Source organism: Saccostrea echinata, unplaced genomic scaffold (assembly GCF_033153115.1).
Source record: "Saccostrea echinata isolate AGI-Se365-2 ecotype Australia unplaced genomic scaffold, CSIRO_AGI_Sech_v1 ptg000056l, whole genome shotgun sequence".
Classification (NCBI taxonomy): Eukaryota; Metazoa; Mollusca; class Bivalvia; order Ostreida; family Ostreidae; genus Saccostrea; species Saccostrea echinata.
In genome coordinates this window covers 8,966,778-8,981,952 of record NW_026889805.1, presented here as the reverse complement: position 1 = coordinate 8,981,952, position 15,175 = coordinate 8,966,778, and the positions used below count along the sequence as shown (strand labels likewise).

General features: G+C 32.8%; 1 protein-coding gene across 2 annotated transcripts; it reads right to left on the bottom strand.

The window, feature by feature from the left end:
• Positions 1–3,569: 3,569 nt before the first annotated feature.
• On the bottom strand, positions 3,570–12,029 carry LOC133173324 (dopamine beta-hydroxylase-like). 2 transcript variants are annotated; one of them, XM_061308315.1, is made up of 10 exons: positions 11,850–12,028; positions 11,540–11,678; positions 8,029–8,161; positions 6,910–7,011; positions 6,657–6,827; positions 6,392–6,564; positions 6,037–6,280; positions 4,737–4,833; positions 4,026–4,596; positions 3,570–3,809 (listed from the first exon to the last, which is right to left on the bottom strand). In XM_061308315.1, exons 1-10 carry the CDS (start codon positions 11,921–11,923, stop codon positions 3,780–3,782), a joined length of 1,734 nt encoding a protein of 577 aa, XP_061164299.1. In that variant the 5' UTR covers positions 11,924–12,028; the 3' UTR covers positions 3,570–3,779. The 2 variants fall into 2 exon arrangements, with proteins under 2 accessions (XP_061164299.1, XP_061164297.1); XM_061308313.1 differs by lacking the exon at positions 3,570–3,809 and having other exon boundaries at positions 3,891–4,596; positions 11,850–12,029.
• Positions 12,030–15,175: the final 3,146 nt, after the last annotated feature.

The window sequence follows — 15,175 nt, the reverse complement described above, 5'->3', positions numbered from 1 at the left end:
TACAGGAACAGCAAAACATCACTATACAAACAAACATCAAAATACAAACAACAAAACATCATCATACAAACAACAAAACATCACCATACAAACATCAAAACATCATCATACAAACAAACAACAAAACATCACTATATAATCAGACAACAAAATATCACTATATAAACAGACAACAAACCATCTCAATATAAACAGACAATAAAACACATATATAGAAACATCACTATACAAACAACAAAACAGCACTATATAGTATATAATCAGACAACATAACATCACTGTACAAACAGACAACAAACCATCTCTATACAAACAACAAAACATCACTATTTAAACAGACAACAAATCATCTATATACAAACATAACTGTACAGACAACAAAACATCACCATACAAACATCAAAACATCATCATACAAACAAACAACAAAACATCACAATATAATCAGACAACAAAACAGCACTATATAATCAGACAACAAAACAGCACTGTATAATCAGACAACAAAACAGCACTGTATAAACAGACAACAAGCCATCTCTATACAAACAACAAAACATCACTATATAAACAGACAACAAAAAATCTCTGTACAAACATCACTTTACGAACAAACAACAAAACATCACTATTTAAACAGACAACAAAACAACTTTTAAGAAACCAACAACAAACATCAGTATTTAAAAAAGCAAAAAAAACCACTTAATTAAAAAACAAAACATCACTATATAAACAACAAAATATAACCTTATAAAAATAATAGAACATCACAACAAACAAAAAATTATCACTAAAAAATCAAACCAAAAACATCATTTTATAAACAAGCAACATAACATCAATATATAAAAAACAACAAAACCTCACTGTAAAAAGAAACAACTAAACCTCACTGTAAAAACAAACAAAACATTAAAACAGTGTAACTATATCAACAAAAAAACATTACATCACTATAAACAAACAACAGAACATCACTTTTTAAACAAACATCAAACTATCAACTTAAAACCAAACACACAAAAACATCGCTATATATTAAAGAAACAGCAACAAAAAATCACAACAAAGAACAAAACACCACTATATAAACAAACAACCAAACATCAACATATAAACAAACAACAAAACATCACTACAAACAACAAAACATCAATGTAAGCAAACAACAAACCATTAAAGCAACAACAATACATTACTATGTAAACAAACTTTATACTGTAAAGTTCTCACATTAAAATTTTACAGGTAATTGATGGAACTTTTAAATTTTAAGTAAAATTAATATTCAATCTAAAAAAAAGTAAGATCAGCACTCATCATTTGAATTATATTGTATTTTATAAACATATTGACTTCTGGAGATAGTATATTTTTTTTTAAATGGTATGAAAACGAGGGCTGAATTTGATGCCTGAATTATTGATACCACCCGAGCTTTGTTTGATATTAACTTATTATAGTATGTAGTTCCTCACAGAGTTCTGTATAATGACCAAAAATCATATTTTTATGATTTTCATTTTAATTATTAAAGTAAGGCTTTTTTGCTTTCTGTATATCAGACTGCTTTAAATTTTGTCAAATTTGTTGACTGACATTTTGAACAATGTATAGATACAAATTTCAATAAATTGTGCATCAATATATTGGTTTATGTTTGGTATTTGTTCACTTGAGAGTTGTTCAGAATCATAAAAAGTAAGTGGTCTCCTAGCATCTACTTAAAAATTATAAAGGTTCTGGACAGCCTTTTGGTGGCCTGTCTGTGAAAACCTAGTACTTATTAAACCAAGTAAGATTTGGACAAGTCTTTGAGAGGAGGATTTATTTCTGAGAAATGTGTTGGACAGGCTATTGATTTGAACTGGGTACAGTAAATTGACCCAAAAATCTGTAAACAGTATGTCGAATGCCTTTTGTGGACATATGTATTTGAAAGTGCCTAAGTGGAGCACAAATTTAATATGATGATAGTTTATCTGTATTTAACTACCGATACTGGTGAGATCTACCAGTTAAGACATCCCTTGTAACAACTAGAAATGATTTGGATCTTTGTTTCTCTTCAGCTAATTATGAACAGCTTCCAAAACTAAATTTCATAGTTTTGGTAATTATCTGTAAGCTATGTAGTTTACTTAGATATAAAATATTATATAGACGTTTAGAAATGGATACACACAGAGAAACAAAACAAATAAAGACACATCGTTTGTGTTTATTGTAATTAATTTGTGGTTAACACCTCACTGAAAGCAATTGAAAACATTTCTTAGCACGATGGTGACGTTTCTGGATATTAGCAGTGTTTATTTTAAGTCCTCAAATTTACAGATTCATGGATAGATAGCAGAGACTATGTCAGAAATTTAAAGAATGTATTAGAATAAATCATTTTCAGTATAAGCAAATACTTATTTCTTTTCTTTAAAAAACTCTTTTTGTATTTTGTGAAATCATGAATGTTCATTTTTAATTTGGGTTATTTCTGTAATAATTTTAGAACAGTTTGTCCTTGATGTGTTAATATTCTTTCATCTTACAACTATCAACACGAAAACAGTTAGCGTTCCAGACATGCAAGGACAGGCAGATAAAGAAGTATATTATTTAAACACTGAATTGTCTACGGATTTCTCCGTTTGCCCGATCATGACAATGATACACGGCGGTGTGACCGGTGGACGGGGATGCTTACTACTCGATGGCATTTGATCCCACCTCTGATGTTTTTAGAGGTCCGTGTTTGCTCTGTTTCCGATTTGTATTGTTTCAGTGGACTTTTGAGCTTGGTTACTTTTCGTGATCTCCACATTTCACATTAAAACTTAAACATTTTTGCTTGGGAAAAAAATTTGGAAACCGAATATTTATTTTATAATAAATTTATTCATAACCACTTTTACATATCTATGTACATATATAATCACATTTGCTTTCCAATACATCAAAAGTATCACATTTCAAAGTTTCTAGGAAGTTGGTGTCCCACTAACAGTAGAGATTTATATCACATATCTATAATACTGATATAACAGATTATGACTGTACACATTTCTTCTTCCATGCAGTTGTTTCTCAAGACATTCTTCGTCTGAAGAACCTTGGTAGGACATATCTTTATGGACGGGTCCAGCAAATTTCAGTGTTTGCGATAATTTTTTTTTTATAAAACTTGAGAAGAAGCAATTAGGTTTACTAATTATGACATTTGCAAATTGTTATTCCTTTATATGTTAAAAGCTGGGGGTTTCTGAAAGTCTACAAAATTACAGAGATAAATTATTTTCCTTTGAATGCATAAATACAGTTTGTCAGACGGTGACATAGGATCTTAGTAACTATTCTTTATTAAAGAAAGAGTTCCAAATAGGACCGAAGAAAGCAGTCACATTTACGGATCTCATGGTAGAAAATGACGTATATTCTTATTGAAAAATTTATGGAAGTTTCAGTGATCTATGCAAATTTTCTTTTGAAGTTTACAATCTCGAGCGTCCTATATTACTTTGAATACCAATATACAGCAACATTCGAGTATACATTTAAAAATGAATCGAGACTGAAAACTTCAAGTTTAATAATTAGAATGAACACATTTCTATTAATAAGAAAAAAAATTAATTAAAATGAATAAAAAAAAGAGAGAACAACATTGGAACGGGGATCCATTGATGATCAGCAAAAATGTCTGGACCACGCTGATCAAAATCGCGATGAATGTTCTTACATTTCACCAAAATTTGCTGTATCCTGAATCACGATCAATTGTCTCATCGCTGTTTAAGGTGTGAGGGATCAATCTGCAAGGGGTAGCAAGAGAATAATTCAAACAGAGAATAACCATCAACTGACCGAAGGGTTAGGCAATATGAAAAGCAAGATGTTATTCTGACAAGGCTTTTTATTAAGAGCACAGCACACAAAAGTAAAAATAAATAGATGGTATATAAGCAAGCAGGACCAAAGCAAGGTTAACGATCTCCACGCTTAGATATAAGGCGTACAATTCCACTTACAAGATGACCCGGAAGTGATCCTCCAATACCGGAACTCATGGACTCCTGTGTATCATTGTTGCGATAATTTTGGCCACGTCTCCGAGATGGACTTGAATGCTTGGGTGGCGTGTAAGCTCCACAGAGTTCTAGTACGTTGAAGAAAACTTTTAATTTTTTATTCGGAGCTGTTAAAGGTGATCGCAATAAATCCATACTATCTCCATTCAAACATGGGTGTGATGTAGCTGCTTTAGCGAGTGTTCGACATGCAGGTGTGCATATATTTAAATTGGTACAGTTCTGAAACAAGGAAGATGTTCTTTGATCTTTATGCAATGCACCAAAGAAGCCATTAAAATCGCATCCGTTAGCCACGCCAGTTGTTTCTAATTTACACAGAGGAATGGATTTAAAGCTGGAGCATGTAGATCCCATCCAGTTGCCTTTCGGGTAATATTCTAGTGTAGAAGCACAGATTTCATTGGTTGAAAGAAGACCCCATTTTACAGGATGTTTCAGTTCGCGAGTGTCGTAAACACAGGTGATTCTAAGAATGTCACCGGGAAGAACTTGAACTGGACTCGTGTGCCTATGAAAAAGATTTGAAGTTCAAAATGTTGGATATTGTGGCACTCTTGGTTGTGTCATTAATTTTAATATTCTGAATTCAGGTTTAGTAAATTAAGTACAGGTAATAATTAGAAGTGAATATTTCAGTATCTGGCTTACCAAAAAGTTTTCGGTTTATGTATGTCATAAAATCTTTCGTCTGTAATTAGATTGACAACACGTCCGTCTCGAATTACCTCCACTCTTTCTTGTTTTCCTGTAATTATGTACTTTGAAATTAACAAAAACAAGAATCTTCATAATTACAAATATATTTCTTGCATAACTTTCTGCAATAAATCAAATGTACAGTAAACACGCCACTGGTTAATTAACATGATCTAAAGATATCAGATCTTTTTCACTCGGATTATTAATGTTTTAAAGCTGCTGCTGTGCATGCTAAAGCGGAGCTGTGTCAATTTATATACATGTTTTACAATATGAATTGCTTTTGTGTCAATGATGTATTGTTTATCAGATCCATTTTGTCCTAAATTAAATGATATGTGTTTTCAATTGATATTATCTCAGTCAGATAAGTTATTTAATTATGTATCAAGGTAAAGTCTTGAATTTTATTAAGCAATAAAATGGGATCACTTTTACTTAAAGCCTCTTTTGTAATCTGTTTTTATTTCTTGCCTTTCTTCTACATAATCTTTTAGTGCAATTAATACATCCCTTTAGAGGTGGGGTTTAGAACTATTTAGACTGTTTTGAAATTTGAAAACAAAACGTTCTAATCAGAATAGCCATGTTGAGCAATAGAACATACTCTGGATTTTTTAAATTTATCTGAAAGGTCGGGGATGGGGTTCAGGTAAAGAAAAAGTTTACGCCTGACAACCATTTGTCATTTTCTATTTTCTGTATTACAACAACCTATAAGACGCCCGTAGGCCACAGGGTTCGCCTGAGTAGCGTGTCTTGGGAAAATATAGATCCACATTAACGTTTAATACCAAGTTTACCAAATATAGTCTTGTTATTCTAAAGGAACTTTACATGATTTTATATAGAATTGTGTACTGCCAATTCGCCACAACACTAACCCCAACGACTATGCCTCGCAAAAATGTAAATGTACACTACTTGAGGAAAATTGCAAAGCAGTTTTGAGATAATACAGGTTAGTTGTTCTTTAGAAGAGAATTTTTGAAAAATATTTCTATACATAAATGTTACATCTATTTAGTGTCATTGCACAGATATAAGGTCTGGGTTTAAAGTTGCCGAGTCAATTCCGACAAGAGGGTGGAAGTTAACAAACACAGGACCTATTTGATCACAAAAGCTCACCTAAGCCAGTAGGTCAGGAACATAATTAGGCTATGGCAAATAGAACACAATAAATGTTTTTGGTAGTCACAGAGGAAAAGTTGTCATTAGGAAACATTTTTTTCAACGGTTCCCTTACCATAGTTATGCATATGGTTGAAAGCTCTGGTGATGTAGATGGGAGACTTAATTTGCATCTGTGAACATTCGCTGGGATAATTGGACGTTATGGCATAGATTGGTCTAGGTGCAGGAATGGTAAAGTGAGTGGAGGAAAAGATCTTTGTTCCGACGTCAAATCGGCGAAGTTTATTTGTATAATACAGAGCAATTCCAGAGGAATCGAACATATCTTCGTATTCTTCTGGGTTATTCCATTTTATCTGTACAATAAATCAAGAATGTTTTCTTCCAAGAAAGTGTTTTGTATTTAAAAAAAAGATACATTTTCTTGTTATTGTGGATTGTTCTTTACATTTAATCCAAGAAGTTACCTGAATGACTATCTGTCTACATCCAGTTCTTCCAATGCGCATGCCCGCGTTTCTGTGGTAACAGATTCCTGGGATGTCATCTGAGTACCCTCCAATCAAGTGTCTGCAGTCTCCACGAGTCTTTAAACCACATTCATAAGGATGTTTGGAGGCAGGTGTATAAGTACTTGATTCTGTAACCACAGTATTCGAAGGATTAATGTATATACATGTGTTAATTTTTGCAATTACCAGAGCATAATCACGGACAACTACTCTAGCTTACCACAAGCAAAGACCATGACCCCGCCCATGGTGGCCTGGTTATCGATGATTGGTACACCTGCTGTCAGGTGATAATCGTCGTTGTCAGGGAGATCGTACTCAAGACAGATGTAGCTGTGCTCCTTGGCGGGTACGTGCAGACGAGGAAGACGAATCTCCAAGCGATGGGCGCCTGTAGAACGTGCATAAATCTTTTAAGTAAAATGTAGTTAATTTTAAAAATGAATGATAAGTACTTGAACGATATTTCCTACCTTGCTCAGTTGTGGCGTGGTGGCATCTCTGGGCAAAGTCTGGGCATTTCAGCCAGTTGTTTTTCCCTTCACATTTCGGACTTTCTAATGGGTCGCAAATACCTATCAAAATATACAGAGATTCATAATTTATCATCCATATAATTTTATATTTTAAAAAAATCCTTTACCGCAAGTATGAAACGACTGGAAATCTTTTGACAAATAATGACCGTCTGAAATAAGTATAACTAGACACTACACATGTTTCGTGGCATCTTTCTCATTGATAAGTACCAGTAATGAGGAATTAAGGATATTTCTTTCCAAAATTCACAATTCTGTTCCTAGAAACATTAACCCTCTGCATAAGTTGGAAATACAATTTAATAATTTAATACATGTACAAGTAAAGAAGTGCCATGAAATATTGAGGAAAGGGAAAATGAGTCCAGTTGAATATCTAAATGTATTAAATGTTTACTGAATTCTTTGTCAGAGGTACACACATCTTTCACACGACAGGTGTTGTGTGGTACCAGTGTTTACATATCTATTATGTGATAATTTTTTGATAATTAAAAGTCATTAAAGCTGACAGAAGGCCGAACTGAAGACACGATGTGTGGAGACTTCGTCACTTGACAGAAGGAAGTTTCTTATCGATGTGGTTAGCCTCAAATTATTCATTTGCAAATCAATTTTGATGAATGTGTCAATGAAATGTTGATTTCCATACAAGAGGAGTAGATAATCTGCCAATATATGTGTGATCAGAAGAGCGCAACGAAAAAGATAATGAATTTGTCTCCAGGAGAATGCAAAAGAAATGAGAGCAAAAGATTTTCATACCACTGAACGCGACTGAATATATAACTGATTACACGATTCTGCTGATGGCTATCCTGTACTCTCACCTGGGTGGGGTCTGTAGCCTTACCTGGGTGAAAGGTTATTCTTTAGCCTTACCTGGGTGGGAGGTTATTTTGTAGCCTTACCTGGGTGAGAGGTTATTTTGTAGCCTTACCTGGGTGGGAGGTTATTCTGTAGCTTTACCTGGGTGAGAAATTCTGTAGCCTCACCTCGGTGGGAGGTTATTCTGTAGCCTCACCTGCGTGAGAGGTTATTCTGTAGCCTTACCTGGATGGGAAGTGGCCAACTGGAGGGGATGCTTATTGTCGGGGGTCCATTGACACCAGGGATCCCCCAGCTCGATTCCGTTATGTCTGCCATCACCGTCAGAGTCCATAAAACACAACTTCTTGGTCCATTCCTTGTCAAAACATAGTAATTGTTTTTTAATTACATGTTTATGTATATATTTATTAAGAATTGGCTATCATTACGCCACCAACGAAGTTGGAAAGGTAATATTTTCCCCCGCGTTTGTGTAGATGTCTGCTCAGTGTCCACAAGATTTTTCAAGAAAGGAACATATTTCAATTTTCGAGCAAAAGGCATGATTTGGCGTATTGAAAAATCTAATTTTTTTTAGGTGTAGTTTATTTTTCTTCGTTTATTTTATGACACAACAACATAGATATATACTGGTCCGTATGTCTGTCTTGCTGTCTGTCCACAAAAACTTTAACCTTGCCCATAACTTTTGGAGATATGACTTTCATATTTCACGTATGTATTTTGTTGACAAGACCTCTCTTTGGGTACCAAGGTATTTGACCTTTCGATCTTGACCTTGGCGATTTACCCACTTTTGTAAAATTTTACCAAGCTTTAACCTTGGCCATAATTATGAACGGTAAGTGCTAGGGCCTCATACTTCACATGCATATTCCTTGTGATAAGACCTTTTGTTGAGTACAAATGTTGTAACCCTTTGACCTTGACCTTGGAGTTTGACCTACTTTTGAAAAGCTCTAACCTTGGTCTTAACTTTTGAATGGTTAGAGCTAGGGCTTTCATATTTCACAGGTGTATTCCTTGTAACAAGACCTTTCCTTGGGTACCTCTTTACCTTGGAGTTTGACTCGCATTTTAGAAACTATAACCCTATGAGCTACCATACGGGGGCATCAGTGTTTCAAAAACACATGTAATAAAAAAAAACTTTTATGGTTTGTGATTGTATATGATTTTTATCCAACAAGTTATGTTTTCTATCCTCGAGCTAAAAGCTCCCTTTATTTTCAATCACGTCATGGGAGATTCTTCTATTTATATCCACCAATGAGAAAATGTTTGCAGCAATGACATGGATTCTGCATACGAGTGAAAAATTGATCGTTGTAAAAATTGAAAATAGCCGTTCTGTAAGATTTTAAAGACTATTATTAACTTTAAAAATTCACAGGCTAAATTTATTCAATCTAAGTATCTATAAAATACAATTGTAATAATCTCCACATGTTTTGATGCTTTTGGTTTTCTTGTTGTTGGTTTCTTTTGCTTAGCCATTTGTTGTTTTATTTATTTATTTATTTTTTTTGTTTCTTTTCTTTTCTGTTATGTTTTTTTTTTTTGTTTGTTTGTTTTTTGATGTTGGTGTTTTTTTTTTCTTTTTTTGTTTTTATTTGTTGTTGTTTTTTTTTAAATATTTAAAAAAATCGCCATAAATATAAAAAATATTAAATGAAGGTAATCTAATTTTTAATATACAAGAATAAGTAATTTTTAATTGTTATCTATAGATTTATTCAAATTCTAGTGAAATTTGTCACATGACATGTAGGTAAACTTTATGCGTTACCTTGACACATACATTAATTCTTAATCAGTGTACTTGATACGTGATGGGTATAATGTCTATAAAATTTTCGCAAAATGTTAATTTGTCACCGAATAACATTTATTAAGAGCTAGAAGAATTATGATTAAAGTGTGTTTATGGTAACAAATTAAAAAGTTGTCATTTTGTCCGGTGTATGTGTTTATTAATCAGCTTTGCTTGAAAATTCTAAGAATCTGACTTTTTGAAAATGTCCCATTTCCATGTAAGATTTTTTTTATTGCTTATTTAATAAAATTTGCCTCAATCTAAACTCAGTATTTCTACATTGATAAATGTTTTTATGCAAAAATTTGATGTTGTTTGCATTTTTTCGTGTGACTATTTCCCTTTTAACATATTAAATGCACTTTATCTTAAATGTATTAGCATCCTCTCTGCATTTAAGAGTTAATATAAATTTGTAATTTCTTGATTCTTAGACTTAATTAATGACAATTAATTCGTCCCTTGTCATTTTTCGTTACATCTTCATTCGTAACACTAGGAATCATACGAAACCAACAAATTTCTTTGCCGGAAGTAGATCAATTCCTGTAGAACCTTTAATCAATTACCATTTTTATTCAATTTTCTTCAGATGTGTTGTTTTCATGCATGAAAGTTGTGGTTTTCTATCGCGAATTTTTAAAATAAATATTCTTAAATTCCATATTTTTTCGAAGGAGAATGGATATTTTCTGGTATGTTTTTAGTATGAAGACGAGTACATGTATGTACAAACTTATTTGTCATTGTATGACCTATATTTATGGACAGATTTGCAGAAATCGGGACTTCATTTCCTTTTATTTTAATATTTTAATTTTAAATGAAATTTTTACTTCTTATATTACAGAGTTTAATCTTGCTTAATTTTTTTTTATACAAAAGATATACAATGTACATTTATCTGAATAAAGTGCTTCAAAAATAAAAATCTGCTAGACATACAAGCTTTTGCTCTGCGTTTTAGCAACATATACATTAGATAATCGGTGATAAGAAATACATATAATAACTTCCATATCCTACTGAGATAGTGAATTTACTACTTGGAGATATATACAGATTTACAAAGCGACTTTTTCATCATGTAACCGAAATTGTTTCGAGAATTTAAAAAAAAGAAGGATGGGGGTTTAAAAATCAGTTCCTTTAAAATCTATCATTCCGTGGGAGGGGGTGGGGGAGAGGAGGACCCTGTGACATTAAATGTAGTATAATGGGTTTCTAGAAACTTCAGAGAAAACCATATTTCATTTCAATGACAGCAGTTCATATAATTTCTATGAACAATTTATTTAGAAAATATAGCCAAAGATGCATGCTTAATCCTTTGGATTCTAATCCTTTTTGAATGCGTCAGACAAAAAAAAAATCACTCTGAACGGATGGGGCTGAGATGTGCAGTGTTTGTAAACTTTAATCTTCAATAATGCCGATTTAAGTTATTACCAGTAATTTACATCGAAAATCATTATCATTTTTTGCTCGATGCACATAGACATTACTGCATACTTCACGAAATGAATTCGTTTTCATAAGGAAGTGTCATTCAGACACGTGAGACTCTAACCACTCTTGCAAAACCACATTTCAAATTATAAAAAAGATAATACTTTAGCAGTATTTTGACAAATATCACAGGAAATTTGTCCACTACCACACTTTAAGCATCAAATTCCTTCTTTTTTAAAGATTTTATTTCTGTTTAAAATGAATTACTTATTTTTTTAAAAAAAATCATATTAGTAAGTCCCTGTCAGATTATGTTTTAAATCTTTTCCTGAAATTCTTTCATGCTGCAGAATTGGACGTCATTAGTTACAGATAAGTTGTCTAGAAAGAAACGCTTTGCCACCGATTAATGTTAACTATTAAACTCCCTACTTGTGTGTTTATTTTAAAGAAAAAGAAACTTACTTGACCATTAGCGGCAAAGTCGTCACCGAAGGGATTTCTTGGTCCCCTACCCCCCGGGAGCATGTGCCCCACTCCTATCCATTTATCTGACGTTGGGTTACAGGGATGAGGAACCTTATGTCCATTTGGTATTCGACCTCTGCAATCATACAAAGTTGTGGTCAACTTATTTTTAGCTTCCACTTTCTGATAACGATATAATAAAATTACAATCAAAAGAATAACAATTCAAAGAAATTTTAATACCAATTTCCTTTGCACTAAATAAAACATTTTTTTTTTTCTATTTCTGAAGAAACTTTTTTCCTACCTATAGTATGCGTAACCATGTACACAAGAAATGAAAAGAAGAAGAGTTCCAAATTTGATACAAATTCCCGCCATAATTCCCGTATTCGTCTGTCTGAGAGCGCGTGTTGATCTGCTCTGGCAAAACTTCTCCCGAGATAATTATTTATTTTCAGGAACCGACGTCCCTCGTCTGGACTTGTCACTCATCTGTCATGACGACATAAATTTTTACCTTCCATGGTTGATTTACTTGTTTAACTTTACCTATTGAAATGTTACCAACTTCGACAGACTTTCCTGCTAATTTATCTGTATGAAATTCATTTGTACATCATTAGAATATGATTATCTTGTGTTTTTTTTAATTAACTTTGCATATCTCAAATACTCATGCATTACACTATCTTGAATGCATTAAAATGCTTCATTAGTACAATTGATAACATTATTAATTACTAAACATGAACATTCTTTATGGTCGCTTCATATTGATATGCTTATTAAATCATTCCTTAATTAAACAATATGAAAGGTGCATTGGTCATGAAGAAACCTTGCCTGCATGGGTTTAAACCACGTGCATGAATGTCTTAAGATTGAAGGGTAGAACAAGAAAGCAAAGGAATGGCTTGAACCGTCGTCAGAGCATCCAAGTCGTTTTATTATTTTTATTACAAGATATGCCCAAACAAATAGTTGCTCAAGGTGAAACAGTAAACAAAGGACCAAACAGGATGAAGAGTAAACCATCACAGATCTAGATTTGCCGCGCAATAATCTATTGTTGATATCTACTCACAAATTTTCAAATAATTTGAGATTTTTCTTTCTCCCTCTCCAAATGTTCCACTTTCTGATAACACGTTGTTTGGAACACGCTTTGTCGTACTCGCTAGTGTCAAAATATTTATTGTCAAAAAAATGCTGTTTTGATATGATTCTACACTTTAGAACAAAAGCTTTACATCTTTTTTACTCACTTTTGAGAGTTTGACGAAAGACATTTGTGAGTAGATGCATGTATTTGGTTGAGCTAAAGATTTCCATATATTGCACATACATGCACATCGTATAACATTATCTAGCAACTAATTTTCTTAAACCCGGAAAAATTAAATTATTTTACTAAAGTAACTTCTAAGCACACATATATTGCCAAACATTTTATGGGAATCTCAGGTATAAAAACAACCAAGGTAAAGTTGTATATCTATTAATATTTATTAATATAAACAAAACATTAGTAATTGAATAAATATAAACATAAATAAATATAAACAAGAAGAGTATTATTAATAATAGGTGATTAATGTATATTAATATAATTTTTGTAAGAAATGGAATAATTAACATTTTAGTGGTCTACAAAGGAGAGAAGTTCAAAATTTGACTAATTTTTGAACTGAGTAATTTTCTTCGATCCCGATGGAATCTGAAAGTCTAATTCCAAGTCTGTTTAATAGTTGACACTTCATGACAAGAAATAAATATGTATTAAATACTTAATCACAGATCAGGAAATTAAACTCTGAAAAAAAAAAGATTTAAAAATTCACGTCTGTGCGTTCGACAAAACAGTCAATGCACTTTCGGAAAGATTTGTATTATTAAAGAACTGATGAAAATTTCTAAATAAGAATGTGTTTTGGAAAAAAGACTACCATGGTATAAATGATAGAATAATGGATAACTGTTTTGAGTCCACAAGCTCCCTTATGATGATAGAGGGAATCGATGTGAATCACCCGTGGGTTACCGATGATAGAGAGAATCGATGTGAATCACGCGTGGGTTACCGATGATAGACAGAATCGTTGAGAATCACCCGTGGGTTACCGATGATAGACAAAATCGTTGAGAATCACCCGTGGGTTACCGATGATAGACAGAATCGTTGTGAATCTCCCGTGGGTTACCGATGATAGAGAGAACCGATGTGAATCACCCGTGGGTTGCCGATGATGGGATATCTGTGGAATTTTTTTTCTCTATAGTGATTTTTGATGCATTGTATGCATTTTGTTTCAGTGATGTAGGAATTTATATTTTAACTAAGTCATATCTCTATAACAAGGTCCAAAGTGTAAACTTAAAAAGCCACTCCTACACATTCTGCGTCTTTACTGAGTAATACAAGGCTGTCGAAACGTGGGGATGAAAATTGTAAAGATTTCCAAATCATTTCTGCCTCAGAGGAGAGGCAATCATCCCAGATCCTCTCCGCACCCCCTATCTAGTAACCTGGCGACAGTCTCGTAATAGTAAAACTTCTTTCTTCAATATCCAAATCATCATTGCAAGTTTTACTTTGATTCTCACTTTCAAAAGAAAACAATTAATAATAACATTCACAACAATTAACATTTAATAGCGATTCTCTGTAACCACTTAAACTTCTTTGCCACGCATGGTCACCGATTTTGATGAAACTTTGCCCATTATTACAATCTGACACCAGAAACATATATCAAATAAAATTTCGTTGCTATGTGTCTTGGTTGCCATGGTAACAGCCAGAAAAGTTGAAAAAATTGAGATTTTCAGCTACTTTGAATCTTTATTACGCCTTAATAAAGACTAAGAAAAACAAACAAACCATTCTCCCAAAAACATGACACCTTGTTGCCACTTATGCTATAAAGAAACTATTTAGAATTTATCTCTTAGTAAGTGGTTACCATGGGTACATTTGGAATACATTTTAGATGCTGAAAACTGCTGAAAAACGCTCAATATTCACCAATGATAGATGTTACATGATCAAACTCAATCAACAACCTAAGAAAAACAATAAAAAATATTTGACCTTATGTAATTAGGTATTGGCAATATTATTCTAAAAATAACTTTCATGGTTGTCATGGTAACACAGCGTAACCATGCAAAATCTGTTGCTATGATTGGGTTAATGCTACTATCTTGAGGAAAAACAATAAAATTCATGACTAACACATATGCATCCTTGGAACCTTGCAACACCGACAACATAAGAAAAATTGGGATTAAATGTTACTTTGCATTGTAACCATGGAAACAATGTATCAGTCGTTTAAAGTGATATTTTTTGCTCCTTTAGGAATTTACTTACCTTTTAATCAAGAAACATATTATTTAACTCACCTTGAATACTACTTAACTGGTAGAACTAAATTTGAATATCATATATTGATAAAGTTTGTTGGAAAATACATCACTGTTGCTATGGTTACCAAGAAGGGAAAATGTTCAATTTTGTTAATTTTATATCAATATTAAACCCTATGTGCCAGCTTTTTGCATCCAGTTAGAGATTGGGTGGTAGTCAAAATTCAAAGTCAGGTTAGTTGTTCATATATATCAATCATA